Source organism: Carettochelys insculpta, chromosome 20 (assembly GCF_033958435.1).
Source record: "Carettochelys insculpta isolate YL-2023 chromosome 20, ASM3395843v1, whole genome shotgun sequence".
NCBI lineage: Eukaryota > Metazoa > Chordata > Testudines > Carettochelyidae > Carettochelys > Carettochelys insculpta.
Window position 1 is genome coordinate 377,405 of NC_134156.1, and position 18,982 is coordinate 396,386.

At 44.0% G+C, this 18,982-nt stretch overlaps 1 protein-coding gene across 2 annotated transcripts in view; it reads right to left on the reverse strand.

Moving 5' to 3' along the window:
• The window catches only part of LOC142023673 (myosin-1B-like), a 29,000-nt gene extending 14,495 nt beyond the window's left edge, over positions 1 to 14,505 (reverse strand). The window contains exons 1-21 of one of the 2 annotated variants that reach the window (XM_075014871.1): positions 14,411 to 14,505; positions 14,135 to 14,184; positions 11,889 to 12,141; positions 11,654 to 11,797; positions 11,405 to 11,561; positions 10,607 to 10,634; positions 10,400 to 10,508; positions 10,226 to 10,318; positions 9,961 to 10,024; positions 9,766 to 9,864; positions 7,776 to 7,879; positions 7,558 to 7,696; positions 5,846 to 5,964; positions 5,597 to 5,746; positions 4,724 to 4,894; positions 3,793 to 4,099; positions 3,622 to 3,689; positions 1,476 to 1,563; positions 1,266 to 1,383; positions 837 to 960; positions 617 to 753 (exon numbers count right to left, since the gene is read on the reverse strand). In XM_075014871.1, coding sequence (XP_074870972.1) covers positions 617 to 753; positions 837 to 960; positions 1,266 to 1,383; positions 1,476 to 1,563; positions 3,622 to 3,689; positions 3,793 to 4,099; positions 4,724 to 4,894; positions 5,597 to 5,746; positions 5,846 to 5,964; positions 7,558 to 7,696; positions 7,776 to 7,879; positions 9,766 to 9,864; positions 9,961 to 10,024; positions 10,226 to 10,318; positions 10,400 to 10,508; positions 10,607 to 10,634; positions 11,405 to 11,561; positions 11,654 to 11,797; positions 11,889 to 12,092 — 2,423 coding nt within the window. In that variant the 5' untranslated portion in view covers positions 12,093 to 12,141; positions 14,135 to 14,184; positions 14,411 to 14,505. The remainder of the gene's footprint in view (positions 1 to 616; positions 754 to 836; positions 961 to 1,265; positions 1,384 to 1,475; positions 1,564 to 3,621; positions 3,690 to 3,792; positions 4,100 to 4,723; positions 4,895 to 5,596; positions 5,747 to 5,845; positions 5,965 to 7,557; positions 7,697 to 7,775; positions 7,880 to 9,765; positions 9,865 to 9,960; positions 10,025 to 10,225; positions 10,319 to 10,399; positions 10,509 to 10,606; positions 10,635 to 11,404; positions 11,562 to 11,653; positions 11,798 to 11,888; positions 12,142 to 14,134; positions 14,185 to 14,410) is intronic. The other variant, XM_075014872.1, reaches the window with a different exon arrangement.
• Positions 14,506 to 18,982: the final 4,477 nt, after the last annotated feature.

Below are 18,982 nucleotides of genomic sequence, written 5' to 3' on the forward strand. Positions count from 1 at the left end.
TTTGAGTCAGGCAGTCCAAGCAACTGGCAGCAGGGAACCATATCTGGTTCAGCAAATTCCAATATTTGGGACCCATCTGGTCCAGAGGATGCCAGACCAGGGAGGTCCAACTGTAGCAGCACAGAATCAAGGGTAGCAATACTGTATTTCTGCCTTGCTGCCTTCAGAGCTGGGTAGGTGGAGAGTGGCATCAGCTGACGAAGGGCCCAGCTCTGCAGGCATCAGAGCAGAAGTATGGCAGTACAATACCATGCCCTCCTTATTGCTGCACTGCTCCTTGTGGTGGCTCTGCATTCCAAGTTGGGCTCCAGGATGATGCTCCAATGTGAGGATTATAACCTGGATCTCTTACCTGCCCGGTATTCAGGGTCTTCCTCTGTTTTGTGAAGGGCACCTTTGTCCCCTTGTGAATCTTGCTCAACATTTTCCTGGTCAATGTGAAGCTGCATTTGTCGGCAAATAAATTATTTGTGTGCACATTTTCTCACACTCTCATCCAGTGGATTAATGAGAGGTAAGTCAGCCTGAGAGAAAAGGAGTGCAACCTACAATGTTGCTAATTTCACCTCTGTGGCCTGTGCACAGACCCCAGAGATGAGACACACATTACTGCTACCTCCTTTCCAGCATTCTCTTGAACTCCACTCTCATCAGGAAGCCACGGCACATGGCCTGTGTGCGGGTGATCAGCTGTGCCAGTTTGTCGTCTCTCATCTCCTCTAGAAGACCCAGAAGTCCTGCTTTGAAGAATACCTTGAGGAAGAGTGTTACAGAACATCACTTTCATACTGCATATAGTACAAATAGACAGTATTTGAACCAAAGAGTGCCTGTACCTTGGTGTGACCAAATTTATACTGGGTGTGATCAACATCGATGGACCCTAGCAGTTTCTCTGAAGCCTTCTTGCTGTCAATGAATTGTCCTTCTGGAATAGCACTAGCATTTAAAACCTTGTATCTGTATGAGAAAACAAAATATGAAGATGCTCACATCGCTTACAATTCTTTGATGCACTAGTCATGTCTCTGTCCATGACTTTTTCCTCCCATGAATTCCCTGTTGAGAGTTCTCACTAACAGACCCATCATGAAAGTCAAGTGGCATGGCCACTCCACTTCCCAGTACAAACCCTTCCCCACAACAAGTGTAGTCTGTTTTCTTCTCTTTGGACTACACCAATCTGAGCCTAAATTTTTTCTATAAATACGGAATGTGCTGGGTGCTGCAATGACTAGATAAAGTTGTTATGAAATGAGTCTTACCTCTGTTTAAAATCTGCATAAATAATTCTGCTGGGGAATCCTTTTCTGCAAATTCTGATCCCTTCCAGTACGCCATTACACCTTAGCTGGTGTAGTACAAGTTCATGTTCCATGGCACCTTAACAAATCCCAGCATGAGTCAGTACTTTGTTGTGCAGCCCCAAGGGAAGTTACATCTCACTAAAATCCCTGTGCACCAGAGCTTCTTACCGGGGGTTTTTGTTTCATTGGGAATGAGGCATCGCACAAAGTGAGGATGAGTGCTTCTCAGATTGGTCATCAGCTTGTTTAAATTCTCCTGTGACACCATAGCAAAGGTTTAGGTTACCCAAGCTGCATCTACACGTGCACGCTACTTCGAAGTAGCGGCAGTAACTTCGAAATAGCGCCCGTCACGTCTACACGTGTTGGGCGCTATTTCAAAGTTGAAATCGACGTTAGGCGGCGAGACGTCGAAGTCGCTAACCCCATGAGGGGATGGGAATAGCGCCCTACTTCGACGTTCAACATCGAAGTAGGGACGTGTAGATGATCCGCGTCCCGCAACATCGAAATAGCGGGGTCCTCCATGGCGGCCATCAGCTGGGGGGTTGAGAGATACTCTCTCTCCAGCCCTTGCGGGGCTCTGTGGTCACCGTGGGCAGCAGCCCTTAGCCCAGGGCTTCTGGCTGCTGCTGCTGCAGCTGGGGGTCCGTGCTGCATATACAGGGTCTGCAACTAGTTGTTGGCTCTGTGTATCTTGCACTGTTTAATGAAAGTGTGTCTGGGAGGGGCCCTTTAAGGGAGCGACTTGCTGTTGAGTCCGCCCCGTGACCCTGTCTGCAGCTGTGCCTGGCTCCCTTATTTCGATGTGTGCTACTTTGGCGTGTAGACTTTCCCTCGCTGTGCCTATTTCGATGTTGGGCTGAGCAACGTCGAAGTTGAACATCGACGTTGCCAGCCCTGGAGGACGTGTAGACGGCTATTTCGATGTCGCAACATCGAAATAAGCTATTTCGAAGTTGGGTGCACGTGTAGACGTAGCCCCACTGTTACATCTGCAAATGCTCCTATAGATAGAGTAAAATTTTGATAATGGGATCATGATTTGTAGCAAAGTGTTGACCAGTGTATGAAATTCGGACAAACTAGCTGTGAGGTCTTTCCAGCTGGAGCAATTCTAACCTAAACCTCCCTCTTTCTTGTAATTTTGAAACTGTTAATAAATTGAAATGACGTAATTAAGAATAGCACAAGTGAACCTCTGGGCAATAGTCATAATGACTGGAGTTGCTGAAACAAAGCAATTTTCAAATATCTGGAACAATTTTCCTCTGAACTTAAATGAGAATGGATTGTATGTGAGGATAAAACCCATGCCTGAATGCCAACTCTGCATTTCACATGACCTTATCTTGTTATTGAACAAGGTGAGCTCAAGGTGGGTCTCCTCTCATGTGAGGGAAGGAGGAATACTGATTTGGGAGCATTGTACACTCTCTTTGCACTCCTGTGCACCATTCAAAGGCGCACCTAAGGTATCAAGTTGAGGGAATCAGGATGCTTGAGAGGATGAGAAATGAAGGAAGTGAGAGGCAGATGAGAAGTGAGATACAAATGACAGGCTTATAATTTGTTGATCTCTGATGTTATGATTAGACATGATGGGCCACCTATAGACCTGACCCCAATAAATGTCCACATGTGTAGGGGGTACTGCATACGTTATGATCCCAAATCAATCTTCTCTGAAAGGGTAAGTAGAGGGAAGGAACACAGTAAGCCCTATACCAGAGAAGGATTTTGTTTGATATCATTTTTACATCATCCAGAGAAGACAGTGACTCTCCTCTTATTCTTCTGTTGCTGATTAGGCAGAGCTCCTAGTGACCTGACTGGAAGTTTTGTTTGACTGGGGACAGAAGCTCTTTGCCTTTTATGGGGAAGGTGGTGGACATGACATAGCCTGACTTTAGCAAAGATTTTGTTACAGTCTCCCACAGCTACCTTGCCAGCAAGTTAAAGTATGGCTTGGATAAATGGATTGTAAGGTGGATAGAAAGCTGGCTAGAACATTGGGCTCACCTGGTAGTGATCAATGGCTCTATGTCTGGATGGTGGCTGGCATGAGTACCCCAAGGATTGGTTCTGGGTCTGGTTCAACATAAGTGGCTGCCGATAGCAGGGGTGTTTCACCAGCAGAACCATGTTTACACTGTTTTATTTTTTGCCAGCAGCAGTGTCTGCCGGTAAGCAAATATGCAAATATGCAATTATTTGCATTTCTGAGACCACCTATTTGCATACTGCTGCTGGTAGTTTGGGTCAGTGTAGTCATAACCTTTAAAAGATATTTATAATGAACATGGTACTGTACCCTGAAAAGAGCAGAGACAGTCTGGAAAGAAGAACCTTTCTTCTTGCCTCCCTTCTTGCCACCACCTTCTGCATTACAAAAGAAAAAGAAAATAAGATTTAAAATTTTATGTTCCCTTTTATGTGTCTAGAAGGAGTTCTGCGTATACCAGATATGGATAAATGTGAATACCTGCTTCTCCACCATATGTGGCAAACAGCAAAGCCAATGTTTTCAGTGATGATTTCTGATACAGCCCAATTACGGTTTCATTCAGTGGGTCCTTGTTCTTCTCCAACCAGCCGGTGATGTTGTAGTCCACAGTGCCAGCATAGTGCACCAGGGAGAAGTGGGCCTCAGCTTTTCCTTTGGCAGGCCTGGGCTTCTGGAAGTTGTTGGATTTGCCCAGATGTTGATCATAGAGCTTGTTCTTGAAAGTAGTGTCACTTGCCTTGGGGAACATGCACTCCTCTTCCAGGATGGAGAAAATACCCATTGGCTGAAATGAACAGCAATGGATGAGAGGAGAGAGGAAAAAGATTTTACAAAGCAGCCTCCTGGGCAGCGTGAGCATCTCTTGATTGTGTTCAGAAGGAAAAATGCATGTGTGGATGTGCATTCTAAAAGATGAAATTAGGCCAGCCTACTTATTGTATCTATTTGTAGGTATTAAAATAACAAAGATAGAGCTCCTGGGAATTCACCTCGTGTGTTCTAGACATGCTTTCTGTATGATAAAAAGATAAAGTGAATGAAACAGGAATAATTCAAAACCTGCTATGTCTGGGGATGAGGAAGTGCAACTATTCAGCTATCCTTCAAATAGGTAATATGTCCCAGTTGCTGAACAGAGCTCTAAAAAGCTTAAACTACCCTTTACTCCACGAGAGTGAGCAGGGACATGGAGTGTTGCCACACAGTTATGTGCTGCTACCTTGGGACCTATGCCAAAATTCATTAATTGTGGATTGAGACTTCTTCCATACTCAATGTCCAGTGTATTTAATTATTCAGAGCATGTGAAATGAGTGGCATGCACTTGAGCATGCATCCATTCATTGCCTTGAGCTTGCAAAAGTCTTTTAGAAGCTAAAGAACCCTTGAGCATGTAAAGCATAAGAACCTTCTCAATAAGCTCAATGCAGGCAGCCAGGTCCATCCCAAAGTCAATGAACTCCCATTCAATTCCTTCCTTCTTGTACTCCTCCTGCTCCAGCACGAACATATGGTGGTTGAAAAACTGTTGCAGTTTCTCGTTAGTGAAGTTGATACACAGCTGCTCCAGGCTGTTGAACTGCACAAAGGCAAAAAGGAGATTTATCTACTTGTAAAATTATGTGCACTCCTACTCTGAGCCTTCCAATATACATAAAAATGGCTCTTCTGTCAGCTCATCAGGTCTGTGTAACTAACCATGGCTTCAGTAAGATTTTGAATTCTTCTTTCTAGAGCCAGGAGATGTCTGGGGAGTTCAGTTCTCAGCTCTGCCTAGACATTTCTGCCATGTGAGAAGCAGGATTGTCCAACCATTTCTATGCTCTGGGATCCAGACTCTTAATCCTAGTCAGAATAGAGTGTGGGCCTGCACAGGTTCTTCTGAGCTCTCTGACCTACTCAGACACATGCAGATAGTCAGCCCTCAGCCTGCCTGGAAATTAGTGAGCTATGCTCTAGGTCCTATAAATACCTACAAATAATGTGTATTAGATGAAGGATTAGGCTGGCTATTAGGCACAACTTGTTCACAATTTGAAGGCAGTTTCAGTGACATTGCCATTTCTATGTGTATCACACCAAATTTACCTCAAAATGAAGCCATTGGACAGTCATATTACTATGGGGGATGAACAAGAGAAAGCCGTTTCTGCAGAAAACTCAGGCTTTTCCAGGAAACTATTTAAATAAATAATAATAATAAAAAAAAAAAAACTCTCAAAGTTCTCAGAGCTCGAGCTTGTCCTGTCCAAGAACCTGCTGTCAAATCCTTGCTCCTTACATCGAAGATCTCAAAGCCAGCAATGTCCAGGACTCCAATGAAGTACTGTCTGGGCTGCTTGGTGTCCAGCTGCTGGTTGATACGTATGACCATCCACAGGAACATCTTCTCAAAGACAGCCTTTGCCAAAGCACCCACCGAATTGTGCACCTAAACCAGCAGAAGGAGGACTGGAGTTACTATGCAAAGCAGAGGAGGAAGCCCTGGTGTTTTAATTCAAATCATGAGTTCTAGATCAACAACTGTTACCTGCTGCACTGTTTGACCTTTGGTCACAAACTCATTCCCAACCTTGACTCGGGGGTAACACAGGCCTTTGAGCAGATCAGCTGAGTTCAGCCCCATCAAATAAGCAGCTTTATCAGCCACTAAACAAAGAGTAAGAGGTTTCAATTTTGTAGCTCAGAGATAGGCTTCTGTGTAAATGTGACCTAAAAGGGAGGTTTCTGCTGACCCAGCACCACAACTTCAGCATCTGGCTGAGACAAAAGTGATAAATTGCAATTCCAGGGGTACCTGTTAGAAGTGGTACCAGGGTTTGATTTTCAAAAGTGAAGATAGCTCCTGGGGGAATTGTCAAAACCACTTCTGCAAGTTATGTATCTAGGTCCCATTGAGTTCAATGGGAAGTAGGGGCCTCCCGTGTTTAGGCACTCTTGAAGTTTCATAGGCATATATCTGAATCTTTAGGTGTCTAAATACAGTTATAAATCTGAGACTAAGTGACAAAAAAAATGCATTTCAAGAATAACTACAGCATCTCTGTCACTGCAATATACAGTAAACTCTGTTTTAACCAATATTCGAATAGCCAGATTTGTCAATTAATTGGCCTGTGCGAGCAACTGGCAAGTCCACTGCTCTCCCACCCAGCGCCCACAATGGCTCACTGCATGGCACGGTGCCCTGTCCCTCGTGCCCCGTCCAACCAGAGAGGCATGTGGCGCAGCCATGTGCAAACCACCCAAGCACTGCACCTACACTGAGCACAGCCCTGTCCAGAGTGGCTCACGGTATGGTGCCCAACCCAGAGTGGCTTACAGCATGGCTATGCATGAGCTGCCTAGAGGGAATCACCATGCGGCATCCCACCGAGAGCATATTGGAATATATTGCATATTGGAATATCTGGCAACCTCCCAGTCCCAGGGCTTCAGGATATTGCAGAGTTTACTGTAACACTAAAAGGGAATAGGTTGTAAATCTTGTTTCCCAAAAGACTAAACAAAGAAGTGTGCACACAAGTGAAGAACTGTGTTAAAATTGTTTTTCATCTACTGCATTTTACCTTTGGTTACCAGTATACATACTCTGTTGAAGTTTATGGACGTTTCCATCTCAAAACAAAAATAGGCTCCTTAAGGATTTTATTCTATTAATTTGCTGAATAGATCTCAGGTATCAGAGGGGTAGCCATGTTAGTCTGTATCCCAAATAACAACAAGAGGTCCTGTGGCACCTTATAGACTAGCAAATATATTGGAGCATAAGCTTTCATGTGCAAAGGCCCACTTCATCAGATGCATGATCTCAGAAGCACTAAATGTAAATATCTAAACTTTAGCATTCAATCACTTTTATCTTGTGTAGAGCAAGAAGTAGTTCTTTGGTCCCATCTCTGACTGCTCAGGCTACCCAAAGCCAAGAAAGGTGCCCTAAACTGGTGGTCTGTGATTTTTGTGGTGTAAAGTTGGTGTGGGTAGAGCTAAGGGCATCTTAGGGATGCAGAGAAACTATGCTGGGGCCTGGAGGGAATGGGACCAAAGCCCTTTGTACACTAGCATTTTATTACCAGCATAATGGTTCACAGAGGACAATGCCAACTGATAGAACTTAGATCAGCCCTTGCAGCCACATGCCCCATGCCTCAAATTGTGCTAGCACTGAGCTCAGTACAAGTGATGAATGAGGCTTCAGTTTTTGGTTGTGTTGCTGAGGTTTAGCTCAGATTCCACTAATACCTTCTGTGCCATCTGGCTCTGCCTGCTCCTCTCGCTGCTTTTGCTTGAACTTCATGTTCCCGTAGTGCATGACTGCCCCAGTCAGCTTGTAAATAGCTGTTTTTTCATCAGTGGTGAAGCCTAGGATGTCAATGGCACTCTGCCAACAGAATCAGTAAAGTAAGTATGTTGTCTAGTAAAGCTAATACTCCACATAGTAATCGTTATGAGTTACTCACATCTGTGGCCATCAGCTCTTCCTGGTCATCGATGCTGGCGACAGTTATCTCACCTTGACTTACAAAGGGGAAGTCATATGGGTTGGTGGTAATCAAAAGCATCTCTGAAAAAAAGCATAGTTACTAATTTTCACTTGCTGCACTTTGGTCTTCGGCCTTGTATTCATTCCCAGCCTCTCTCACAGTAACACAGAACTTTAAGGGTATGTCATAGAATCATAGAAGAATAGGACTGGAAGAGACCTCGAGAGGCCATCGAGTCCAGCCCCCTGCCCTCATGGCAGGACCAAGCACTTTCTAGACCATCCCTGAAAGCCATCTATCTAACCTCTTCTTAAATAGCTCCAGTGATGGAGATTCTACCACCTCCCTTGGCAATTCGTTCCAGTGTTTGATCACCCTGACAGTTAGGAACTTTTTCCTAATGTCCAACCTGAACCTCCCCTGCTGCAATTTCAGTCCATTGCCTCTTGTTCTATCCTCAGAGGCAAGGAAGAACAAGTTCCCTCCCTCTGCCTTATGACACCCTTTTAAATACCTGAAAACTGCTATCATGTCCCCCCTCAATCTTCTCTTTTCCAAACTAAACAAGCCCAATTCTTTCAGCCTTTCTTCATAGGTCATGTTCTCTAGACCTTTGATCATTCTCATTGCTCTCCTCTGGACCCTCTCCAATTTCTCCACATCCTTCCTGAACTGCGGTGCCCAGAACTGGACACAATACTCCAGCTGAGGCCTAACCAGCGCAGAGTAGAGTGGGAGAATGACTTCGTGTCTTGTTCACAACACACCTGTTAATGCATCCTAGAATCATGTTTGCCTTTTTCGCAACAGCATCACACTGTTGACTCATATTTAGCTTGTGGTCCACTATAACCCCCAGATCCCTTTCTGCTGTAGTCATTCCTAGGCAGTCCTTTCCCATTCTGTATGTGTGACACTGATTGTTTCTTCCTAAGTGGAGCACTTTGCATTTGTCCTTATTAAACTTCATCCTGTTTACCTCAGCCCATTTCTCCAGTTTATCCAGATCCTTTTGAATTATGACCCTATCCTCCAAAGCAGTTGCAACCCCTCCCAGCTTGGTATCATCTGCAAACTTAATAAGTGTACTTTCTATGTCAATATCTAAATAGTTAATGAAGATATTGAACAGAACCGGTCCCAAAACAGACCCCTGCGGAACCCCACTAGTTATACTTTTCCAGCCGGATTGAAAACCATTAATAACTACTCTCTGGGTACGGTTATCCAGCCAGTTGTTCACCCACCTTATAGTAGCCCCATCTAAGTTGTATTTGCATAGTTTATTGATAAGTATATTATGTGAGACCGTGTCAAATGCTTTACTGAAGTCTAGGTATACCACACCCACCGCTTCTCCCTTATCCGCAAGGCTCGTTATTCTATCAAAGAAAGCTATTAGATTGGTTTGACATGATCTGTTTTTAACAAAACCATTCTGGCTGTTTTCTAGCACCTTACCACCTTCCAAATGCTTGCAGATGATTTGTTTAATCACCTGCTCCATTATCCCCACTCCCTTATGAACCCAGCTTTGTGGGTCCCATGCCTACAGATTCCATATATTCCACTTGGCATTGGTGCATCATGCGGCACTGTAAACCAAAGTTTACAATTCATAGACCTAGTTCTCAGAACCATACTGATGCATCCCTACTGCTCTCAGAGCTGAGTTGGACATTTTGCTCCTAGAGATCCAGGTTTGGGCTGCAGTCACACTGCAAAATGATAGGGCGTGACCCAGAGTCAGAAAGGGACTTGAGGATGGATATAGCCAGAAGGGCATACTGACCCGAGTCAGAGAGATTTGGGTGTGAACACTATGGGAGGGATGGGGCTGAAACCTGAGTTTGAGCCTGGGCTAACAATGCAGCATAGACATACCCATAAGTGCCCATGAAATGGAGCCCATCAGTAGGTGTTACTCAGCACTCAGTTCCACCAAAACAGTTGTACCGTTTCTTACCAATAAGCTCTGGCCTCTTGTTGGACATGATCTGATAAAAAATGTGGTAGCTTCTTTCTGCCTTGAGCTGAAAAGTGACTCTAGATTTCTCCAGAAGATCTGGCAAGGCAGGTAAAGCACAATTAGAAACAAGAAACATGATGGGAAAGAAAAAAAGAGACAGAGAATTGTGACCTTCCAAAGGAGGTGGCTTACATGTTTCAATGTCAGCAGAAGCCAGTTTCCCTGTGGTGCCAAAGTGAATTCTGATGAATTTACCCTTTGACAGAAAAAAAAAAAGTCATTTTACTTAGAACCCACTAAGATAGACTCCAGAAGTGGGATTTGCAAAGCTGCCCAGGGGTCCTTTCAGCAAATATGAAATCTCATGCTAGATTTATATTATCACATTCTCATAATAGGGGTGTAATAATAATGGTCCATTGCATTGCACTTGTGAGTAGGAGCAAAAAAAACTTACAAAGCGTGAGGAGTTGTCATTCCTCACAGTCTTGGCATTACCAAAGGCCTCCAGCAGGGGATTGGCGCTGATGATTTGATCTTCAAGGGTTCCCTACAGAACAATAATTATTGTCAAATATATGTGGCAGTTTTGGAACAGAGCATTTAATTCCACCTCTAATGACCAACTCACCTGCATTTTGCCTGGCTCTTCCTTCTTCTTTTCCCCAGCAACTGCAATTGTTGCAAAGTACTGGATGACACGCTTTGTGTTCACAGTCTTTCCAGCACCGGATTCTCCACTGTCAAATCAAACAAACAGGGAGAGCACATAAGCAAAGAGTTCCTCCTGCAACACACAGTAAAGCCAGCATAAGCCAGAGAAGTGAAATACACATACGTGATCAGGATTGACTGATTCTCCCGATCTGTGAAAGAGACAGAACCATAAAGACTTTTAAAAGAGTTGTTTAATAACATTGAACTGATTGAAAACTGAGTGAAACAAGTAACTTATGGGATTTGTAAAGAACACTGGAACATCAGAGAATTAACTAAAATCCATTGGAATCAGGCGTTTGTTTCTGTCGAGCCCCTTTGAAGGTCCTGGCCATCATGAATGAGAACTATAAACTCATGTAGATCAGTAGAGCCATCACAGAATACTCATGCCCACTTCCTTTTCACAGAATTCCCTCTTACAGAAATTTGATCAAGCAACTCTCTGCACAGCAAATCAAATACAGAACAATGGCCTCATCCTCACTTCTTAGCACCAGTGCCAAAAGTGTGACGTGTACGTGAGTTTCCACTCATGATGTAGGGAAGTGGAGAATTCTCATGCACCACTTTGCACCAGTGTAAATGACACACAACATGCAAAGTCAGGGAGAATTGGGTCTTCTGTGAACAGAGTGTTAATATTTGTTTGATAATTCTTCGTTGAGTCCAGTTAGAGCCAGAATGTGAAGGAAGAGGTAAGGATGTTCAGTACTTTTTCTATTAACCGTACACTTGTAAACTCCCAAAAAGAATTGATTTGGATTTTCAGAGAGATGAACTAATGTTTGATTCATGTTCAGTTTGCTTCTGCATAAATTCTTGTTAGCATGTTGTTGTATTGAATGTTTTCTGTGTCCTTAACTATACATCATATTTCCTCACAATATAATCACTTTTCAGAAGCTGAGGTGCTCACCAGTTAACATGAACTGATAGGCGTTGTCAGAGATGGAGAAGATGTGCGGAGGGGCCTCCTGACGCTTCTTGCCCCTGTAGGCAGTCACAACTTCTGGGTTGTACACTGGCAGCCACTTGTAGGGATTGACAGTGACACAAAAAAGACCTGAGTAGGTCTGAAAGAATGGGAGATAATGTGATTAGATTTTACATGGGTTAGTGTAGCTGTTAGTTTGGGAGCCAAGAGAAGGCTTCAGCGTGTACTTACATAGATCATCCAGGCCGCATAACGCTCTTTGAGGTTATATAAAACGGCAGGTTCATGGAGATGGGTCATCATTGCCATATCTTCAATTTTATCATATTTGGGAGGGTTCATGGCAAAGACTTGATCTTCCTTAACAGTCACAGTCTGGAAGGAAAAAAGGGATCATTGCTGTTTGCTAAGAACACAGGAGGAACAAAATGGAAAATACTGTTCTTTACTCCTTGGTTTTACTTACTTCGCCTTGTTCAGTCTTGACAGTGGCCTTCCCTCCTTCCTTGCTTTGGAGTACACCTTTCACATAGGACTCCTTGGCATGCACCGCAAAGACTGCTGTCTTAGCATCAAAAGGCTTGTTTTGTGATTCAATTCTCTCCTTTTCTGACTTTCGGAGGTAAGGAGCTGCCGGCCCAAAGGCTGCCATCTCAGCATCCGAAGACATGGCTGTGGTTTATCTAGGCGGCTCAGCAGCAAGCTCTGATGGGGAGAAACTGTGTGACATTGAACCACATGCTGTTCATTTAGAATACTCTGTCCTGTCCATTTTTTACCCTTGTTTAACTAGCCATGTCACTCTAAACAGCACCTCAAGAGAGTTGAGTGAGAGGCTCTCTCGCCCATTTAGATCTAGACATTAATTCGTTCTCCTATTTATACTTTACCTATTCATATCTCTAAAACCAGAAGCCTACAGTTCTAGTGGCATGCTTACCATTGTCCACTGACATTGGTTGATAGGAACAGGATACAGAGAGCCCTACAGGAGTGATTAGAAAGAGCCAAAACATTGCAGGAATTTTGAAAGGCCTCTTAGGTCCTCTTTCTGAGGACATTTTAGATGGTGTGTTGTAGTCACAGGAAAAGGATTACTGGGGGCAGTGGCAAGTGGGCATGGCGAGAGGGCCAAGACAGAAACTACTGTTTTGATCTAGTATTGTTATGTATTGAATAATAAAGGTATCAGTTTGGATGTAATTTAAGCTTTTCCTGGAATCCAGGAATACAGAATTCTTTCCCTCGTGTATCCATTCTTTGTGTGTGGCTGTATTAAAACACAAGTTGATCAAATGAGTCCAGCTTTACGAGTGATCCAGTCTGGTCCGTAAAACTGTCCTCATCATTGTCGTCTGCAGACTTGAGCATTGGCAGAGATTGGATGGCACTGGGTCAAAAACAGTTCCCCTGCACCTCTGTCATAAATCTGTCCTGAGTGAGGAGCCAACAAGTACAATTGCTGCTTGCAATCTACTAGGTAACTTGTTTTTACACCATTTCAGATGAGCTACAGACAGTGCTATTTTGTATTGTAAGAATGTTATGTGACTCACTCAAATGCCTTACTAAAGACTTTGTTATGTGAACAGTTTCTTTTCTAAACTAAACTCATGAGCTCTTTAAAAATCAAAAGTTTGTTTAGCAAGATCTGTTTACCATGAGAACAGATTGTTTGGTATTAATGAATGTTTATTAATTATATTTTAAATAGACTATATTTCCAGCTTTTCTATGGTTTTGCATAGGATCAACATCAGACTAACTAGTTAATCTCTATGATCCTTTTTAAATATTGGCACAATATTGGCTTTTTTTGTTCCTCTGAAGTTATTCCAGTTTTCCAAGATTTGTTAAAAATCATCATGAATTGTTCAGAGTGGTCGTCAGCCAATTCTTTTCATACACTTGGGTACAAGTCAGCATTGCTGCCAATTTAAGCAATTTGATTTTAAGAGTTATTCTGTCTGCCTGTCTCTCTCATGTCAGTTAACCGAATATTACCAATATATCTTTTCTGCTTTTACTCCTTTTTATAACTTCATTATGTAACTATATAAGAACTGGGCATTGCTTGAATGGCTCTGTGACTAGTCAGGGAATCAGTGTGAAAGAGCTACCAGCTGCCTTAAGCTCTGCCCAGAGCCCTCTTCTGAAGGCAACTCACTTATGAGACCTAAGTGTCACACACTAAGCTACGCAGGGTGATAAGGGATGAAATGCTTGTTGGCATTTATCATAGAAACGTGTGTCACTTTCAGCTGGGGCACAGCTATTCTTAGTGATGTCTGAGGTGAGGGGAGGGGGAGGAAGTTCTGGCTACCTGCTCATTAAAAGAACAGATTTATTCTGAGGACACATCATTAGATTCTGTTCTCCGGCAGGTATTGTCTGTTGGGCCATTCTGGCCTGGCTGGTTAGGGACCTAAGAGCCGGGGGTGGCCGGGGGGAAGCTCACTGAGGGCTATTGCAATGTAAGGTGTATGTTCACCAGAGGTATCTCATGGAGGGCACTGGCTGGCCCAGCATTAGTGATTTCTGGTTTCAAGTGCAGCCACTTTGGGGAGCTAGTTGTCATGGGCAACAGAGCCCAAGCACAGTATGCAGTGAATATATACAGTGAGCATAGGTACTAGGGAGACACCAAGTGCCATGCAGCTATGTCACACTAGAGGGTCAGTCACCCCTCCCCACTGGAAATCAGGAGCTTACCTCTTTCAGATGACCAGACGGGTACTATGCAGGCTGGAAGCTAGTCAGTACTGTCAAATAGAAACAGAAATTCTCTTCTTACTGCTGCATGAAACTCCAGTAATCAAGTAAAGGTTGAGAAAGGACAGATGCCTTGAGAAGTGGCTTTATCAACCCAGCTGGCAGAGGCTTTCCCTCCTGGAAATGAGTGCTAGCAGCAGCAGGAATGCACTGGGATGCATGGAATGCAGGATGCCCCCCCACACCCCTTCCAAGCCAAGGCTCTTATTCTCTTACCTTAGATCTTTCTGTGAAAGGACAAGACGGACTGGTCTGAGGCGCTTTTTATAGGGAGTGAGCTGCATACGCAGCAGCCGCCTCCTCTTTCTTAGGTCAAAGCATTTTTGGAAATCTTATCTCCGAAAATCATTCCCATTCATATTAGCTGTGAATGGATATAATTAGACATAGGTCCATGAATCAATCACCTATAAATACTTTGACAAGGGAGCTGGAGATGTGGGTGTTTGGGGAGGTGAAAGGGGCTACTTGGAGTTTTTGGTTTGGGGATCCTGACATTAAGTACAAGAAGAGAGACTGTAAAGAAGCCAGTTCCTGTAATAGGAAACAACTCAGAGCAGAAGGAGAGAGGAGGTAGACCACTAGGGGAGAGAAGTCCAAGGGTATGTTGCAGAAGAGGAAATGGGGGTACCAGGAACAGGGATCTAGGAGTGGAAGCAGGTCCCTTGGTCTAACAGGAGGGAGTCTGGGAATGGGCCAAAGCTGACAGGAGCAAGGCACCAGAGAAGAGATGGCTGTCTGGGTTGTAAGAGACCTGAAGTTTTGGGGCTGGGGAAACAAAGAACAGAGATCCTTGGGGCAGTGAGAGGGGCAAAAGGGTTGAATCCAGGGCCAGAAGGGGATCCATGAGTTAAGAAGGAGCAAGGATCCTCGAGCAGGTAGGAGATGGGGACCAGTGGAAGGGAAGCAGCAAAGAAGTGGATGTCCACAGTCGGGGCGGGGGGAGGGGGCAGGAGTCCTGAAGAGGGTGGTCACAAAGTGAGTGGTTTCAAGGGGCAGGACCCTGGGGACAGTGTGGATGGGGAGCATTAGACAGATACTACTGTACATACATTCAATTGTAAAGGGACAAGGACTAGCACCCGCCCCCCCTTAAAAGACACCATGTGACATGCAGCTACCCCAACCTGTTCTAGGGAGCTAGGTTCTACTACCCCAGATAGAGGGAGAGCATATGCTCACAGTATTGTTATGGATGGAGAAGAGGCACACCAAACTAATTTGGAGTAGGGCGGGGACAGTAACAGCTTACATGGATTTGTGGGAGGTTGTGTGCATCCAACCCTGAAAGAGGTTTCTCTGGCTATTTTATGGGGAGACCAAGTGCACTCCACAACATTTGGGAGGTCAGATGTATCCCACACCACTCCTGGATGCAGAGGAGCTCTGGGTCTAGTTTTGCATGTACCACAGACTGACAGGTCTTCTCTTTCCTATCTGTCCTTCAGTAGGTGGCAGTGTCTAGCCTGAACCCAGGCAAACTGTTGTATGACATGGATCAGTGCCTGGAACCATATCACGGTACCGCTAAGGGGATCACAGCAGACACCCCCATTAGCACATATGGCTTGGGCTGCACACCCCACTACAGAGGTCAGCCTACATGTCCGGGTATGAGGAAAAGGAAATTCTTGCCTCTGTTTCTTCAAGCCAGCTGTCTGCTGGTACAGCACAATAGTGCTGGCAGTGGAGGTTGGGTCCTTAAGTGCCCTGCAGAGATCAAGTTTCACATTTGGTGTAAACCATCTTGAAAATGTGCTGAAGATATTGAGCTCTAATACCTTACAGCTTATAAGCTAGATTCTCAGTGGGTGTAAATCAGTATTGCTTCATTGACTGTAATGGATTTGCACCTCCTGAGAATATGGGCCTAGAAAAGGTGTACGATTTCAGACAGCATACCAATCACGATGAGCTGTCCTCACTCCTGTGCTGGAATGAAAATGATTAAAACCAAATAACTCACGTGTATCTTAGCACACACACTGCTGCCATCTCCATAATTCCCACACCTGCATAAAACCTAGAACTGGAGGAAATCCTTCTGTCAGACCTCTATATAGAAATAAAACAATTACTTTTTTCAAAGCTAAACCTTACACAAAGAGGTTTCTGATTTTCAAAGGGTTTCTATTTTTTTCTTCAAAATAACATTTTGAAAATTAAGAGTTTGAGTTTTTGGGATTGTTCTCCTCTGGGCCCTTCATCCTTTGCCACTTCCCCTGCTTTTCACCACTGAATTCCTTAACATAAATCATACCGGAAAGCTTAGGATTTGGGACTTGGGGCTTTTTGTTTGGTTTTCTCTTTTTTTGCACCTCTGGAAAATTTCCATAATGGCAAAAATGAAAAATTAAACTCTCCCTGTAATTTTCTCCAACTTAGCTGGAGAAACTGTGAACAGTTACAGGTAGAAAAATGAAAAACAGTGGCAGGAGTCTAGGAGGAAGTAAAATATTAAATGGTGGAAGGGCAGAACCTGGATACCATTTTTTTTTGTTGCATTAATGGCACAAAAAAAAAAGCAGGGGGGATGAAATGGTTGAAATTGGAATGTTTCAGGAATTTTAAATTAAAATGTTGAACATTTTTCAATAAAATATTGCACAAAAGTCAATTTAAAAATTTTGAATTCTGCAAAATAGAATCATCTTCAACATCTTTCATGAAACAGAATTTTGACTTTTTAACCAGCTCTTTACACCTTCTTCTGTATGCTCTTCAACTCTCCCTTTCCACACCAGCTGTGCCCCAGCCACCCACTGAGCTAAACCCTCAGAGGGCTAGATTCATAAAAGCATTTAGTTGCCAGGCACACAACAGTTTTGGCTCCAATGCAACCAACACAATTCCTGCAGAACCCACCTATATTCACTTGGTGCCTAAAGTTTTGAAATGAACATTCTGAGGGTGCTCTCTCTCTGTGGGTGTCTGGATGGCTTTCTCCAGCTAAGCCCCAGAGTTATGCACAAACCAGAGAAGACAATTGGTTAGCCCGTGCCCCCTAAGTCATGGCGGGACTCATAAGAATGTAAAAACTGCCATACTGGGTCAGACCAAAGGTCCATCTAGCCCAGTATCCTGTCTGCCGACAGTAGCAAATGGCAGGTGCCCCAGAGGAGGTGAACCGAAGACAATGATCCAGTAAGTGTGCTTAGAGGCCAGTTAGTGGACTGAAATTCACACAAAAGGGCTGAAGGAGAAGGCCTCCCTCATAACTTCTAGCAGTTAAGTGCACAAGCCAGAAGAGAGGAGATGTATTAAATCTGTACGCTGCCTGATGAGATGAGATTTGATGATCAGGTTTAAATCTTATTGAAGGAAAGAGTAAAGTTTTGATAGTGATGAATTGTTGGCTAGCAAAGCTTGTGAAAGTGAACCTGAACAAAGAAAGAATAATTTGTTTAAGGGAGCTTAGTGTTATCAGCCTGTTTGTGGAGACTAGACGTTTATCTGCTGGGTGTAGCATGTTGTCTGTGAAGAAAGATGGCTCAGTTTCCAGGTGTGCATGTCTGAAACTAGCAATGGGTACTGCGACTGTCTCGAATTGTCTGTCTGTGTTGAGCAGCAGCAGCATGCCTGTGGAGGACAAACTTCTTACTCCTTTGTCTGAGGAAGGTGCTTCTCAGCCTGTGGTTGCTGAGGATGGTGCAGTTGTACCAGAGTTGGCTGTGGATACAACGGATGCCCAGGAAGGGAATGGTCCTAAGTTTATGTCTGCTAGGAAGAATGACACTGTAACTCAGTTACATCTAGTTAAGTGTCATGATGGAATCCCAGAGACCAAACAGTTCTGGTGCTTGTATGTTACTAGGAGGAAATGAGGCAACCCTGCCTAATAAAAGTGATACCTTAGCCAGGGGACAAGGAGAGCGAAGGGGTGATTTGATTGTGGCACCTAATGAGACTGTGGAAATTTGTGGCAAGGGGGAAGTGGTTCCTGTTCATGTGTGTGCTGAACCAGGAAACTTGCATTTTTGCCTGCAAGGAAAGCTGCAAAGAAAAAGGAAGTGCCTGTAACTTTCATTGCAGAGATGTGGAAGGCTACAAAGGGAAGGAGAGCACCTTTGACCATTTATCTAGTGAATCTGACTATTTGCCTGCAATGGGATGGTGCAGAAATATGCCTGATGGGCCAGAGATAATTCTAAGAGAAACTCAGCAGGAGCTGGTTGACGCACTCCAGAGCAGTGCTCCTGTAAAGCCAGGTGAAGGTGAATTGTTTCTTGGAGAAGCTCCTAAGGAAGAGATGCCAAATGGTCATTTGTGCAAGCACTTTTGCTGTGGCTGAAGGGAGTGGAAGTGATTTGATTCAGAGAGCTCGGGAGAAATGTCTGTCTTCAGAAGCTTTTCTGTTAAGAGACTGTTTTGTTTCCTAACCGTCATGAGTCTTCTGTAATGTGTAAAACCACTGACTTTGGTTTAGAAGGGTCCAGTGTGGACAGCTTAGAGGAGGTTTCAGATGAATTGAAAATTATTTCAAATGAAGCTAAAACTGTCAAGGAATTTGAGCAGCTCTATGATGAGCAAGTGTCTGTGTTTGCCCAGCTTACTGGGAAGACTGTGTTGTTGGGACAGGAATAGTTCCATGTTGATTCTGTAAGTGGACAGACTGTATCTCAGATTCAGGGAACAGTCTGGATGGTAGTTGTGCAGTTAATCTCTCTAGAATACAGGGGAAGGAGGCAGGTAAACTCCCATCTCCAGACACTGTGGACACTTGTAATTGTTTAGTAAACTGAACATCTAATTTCAGGTGGAAGCAGAAGTTGGTGATGAAAGGACAAC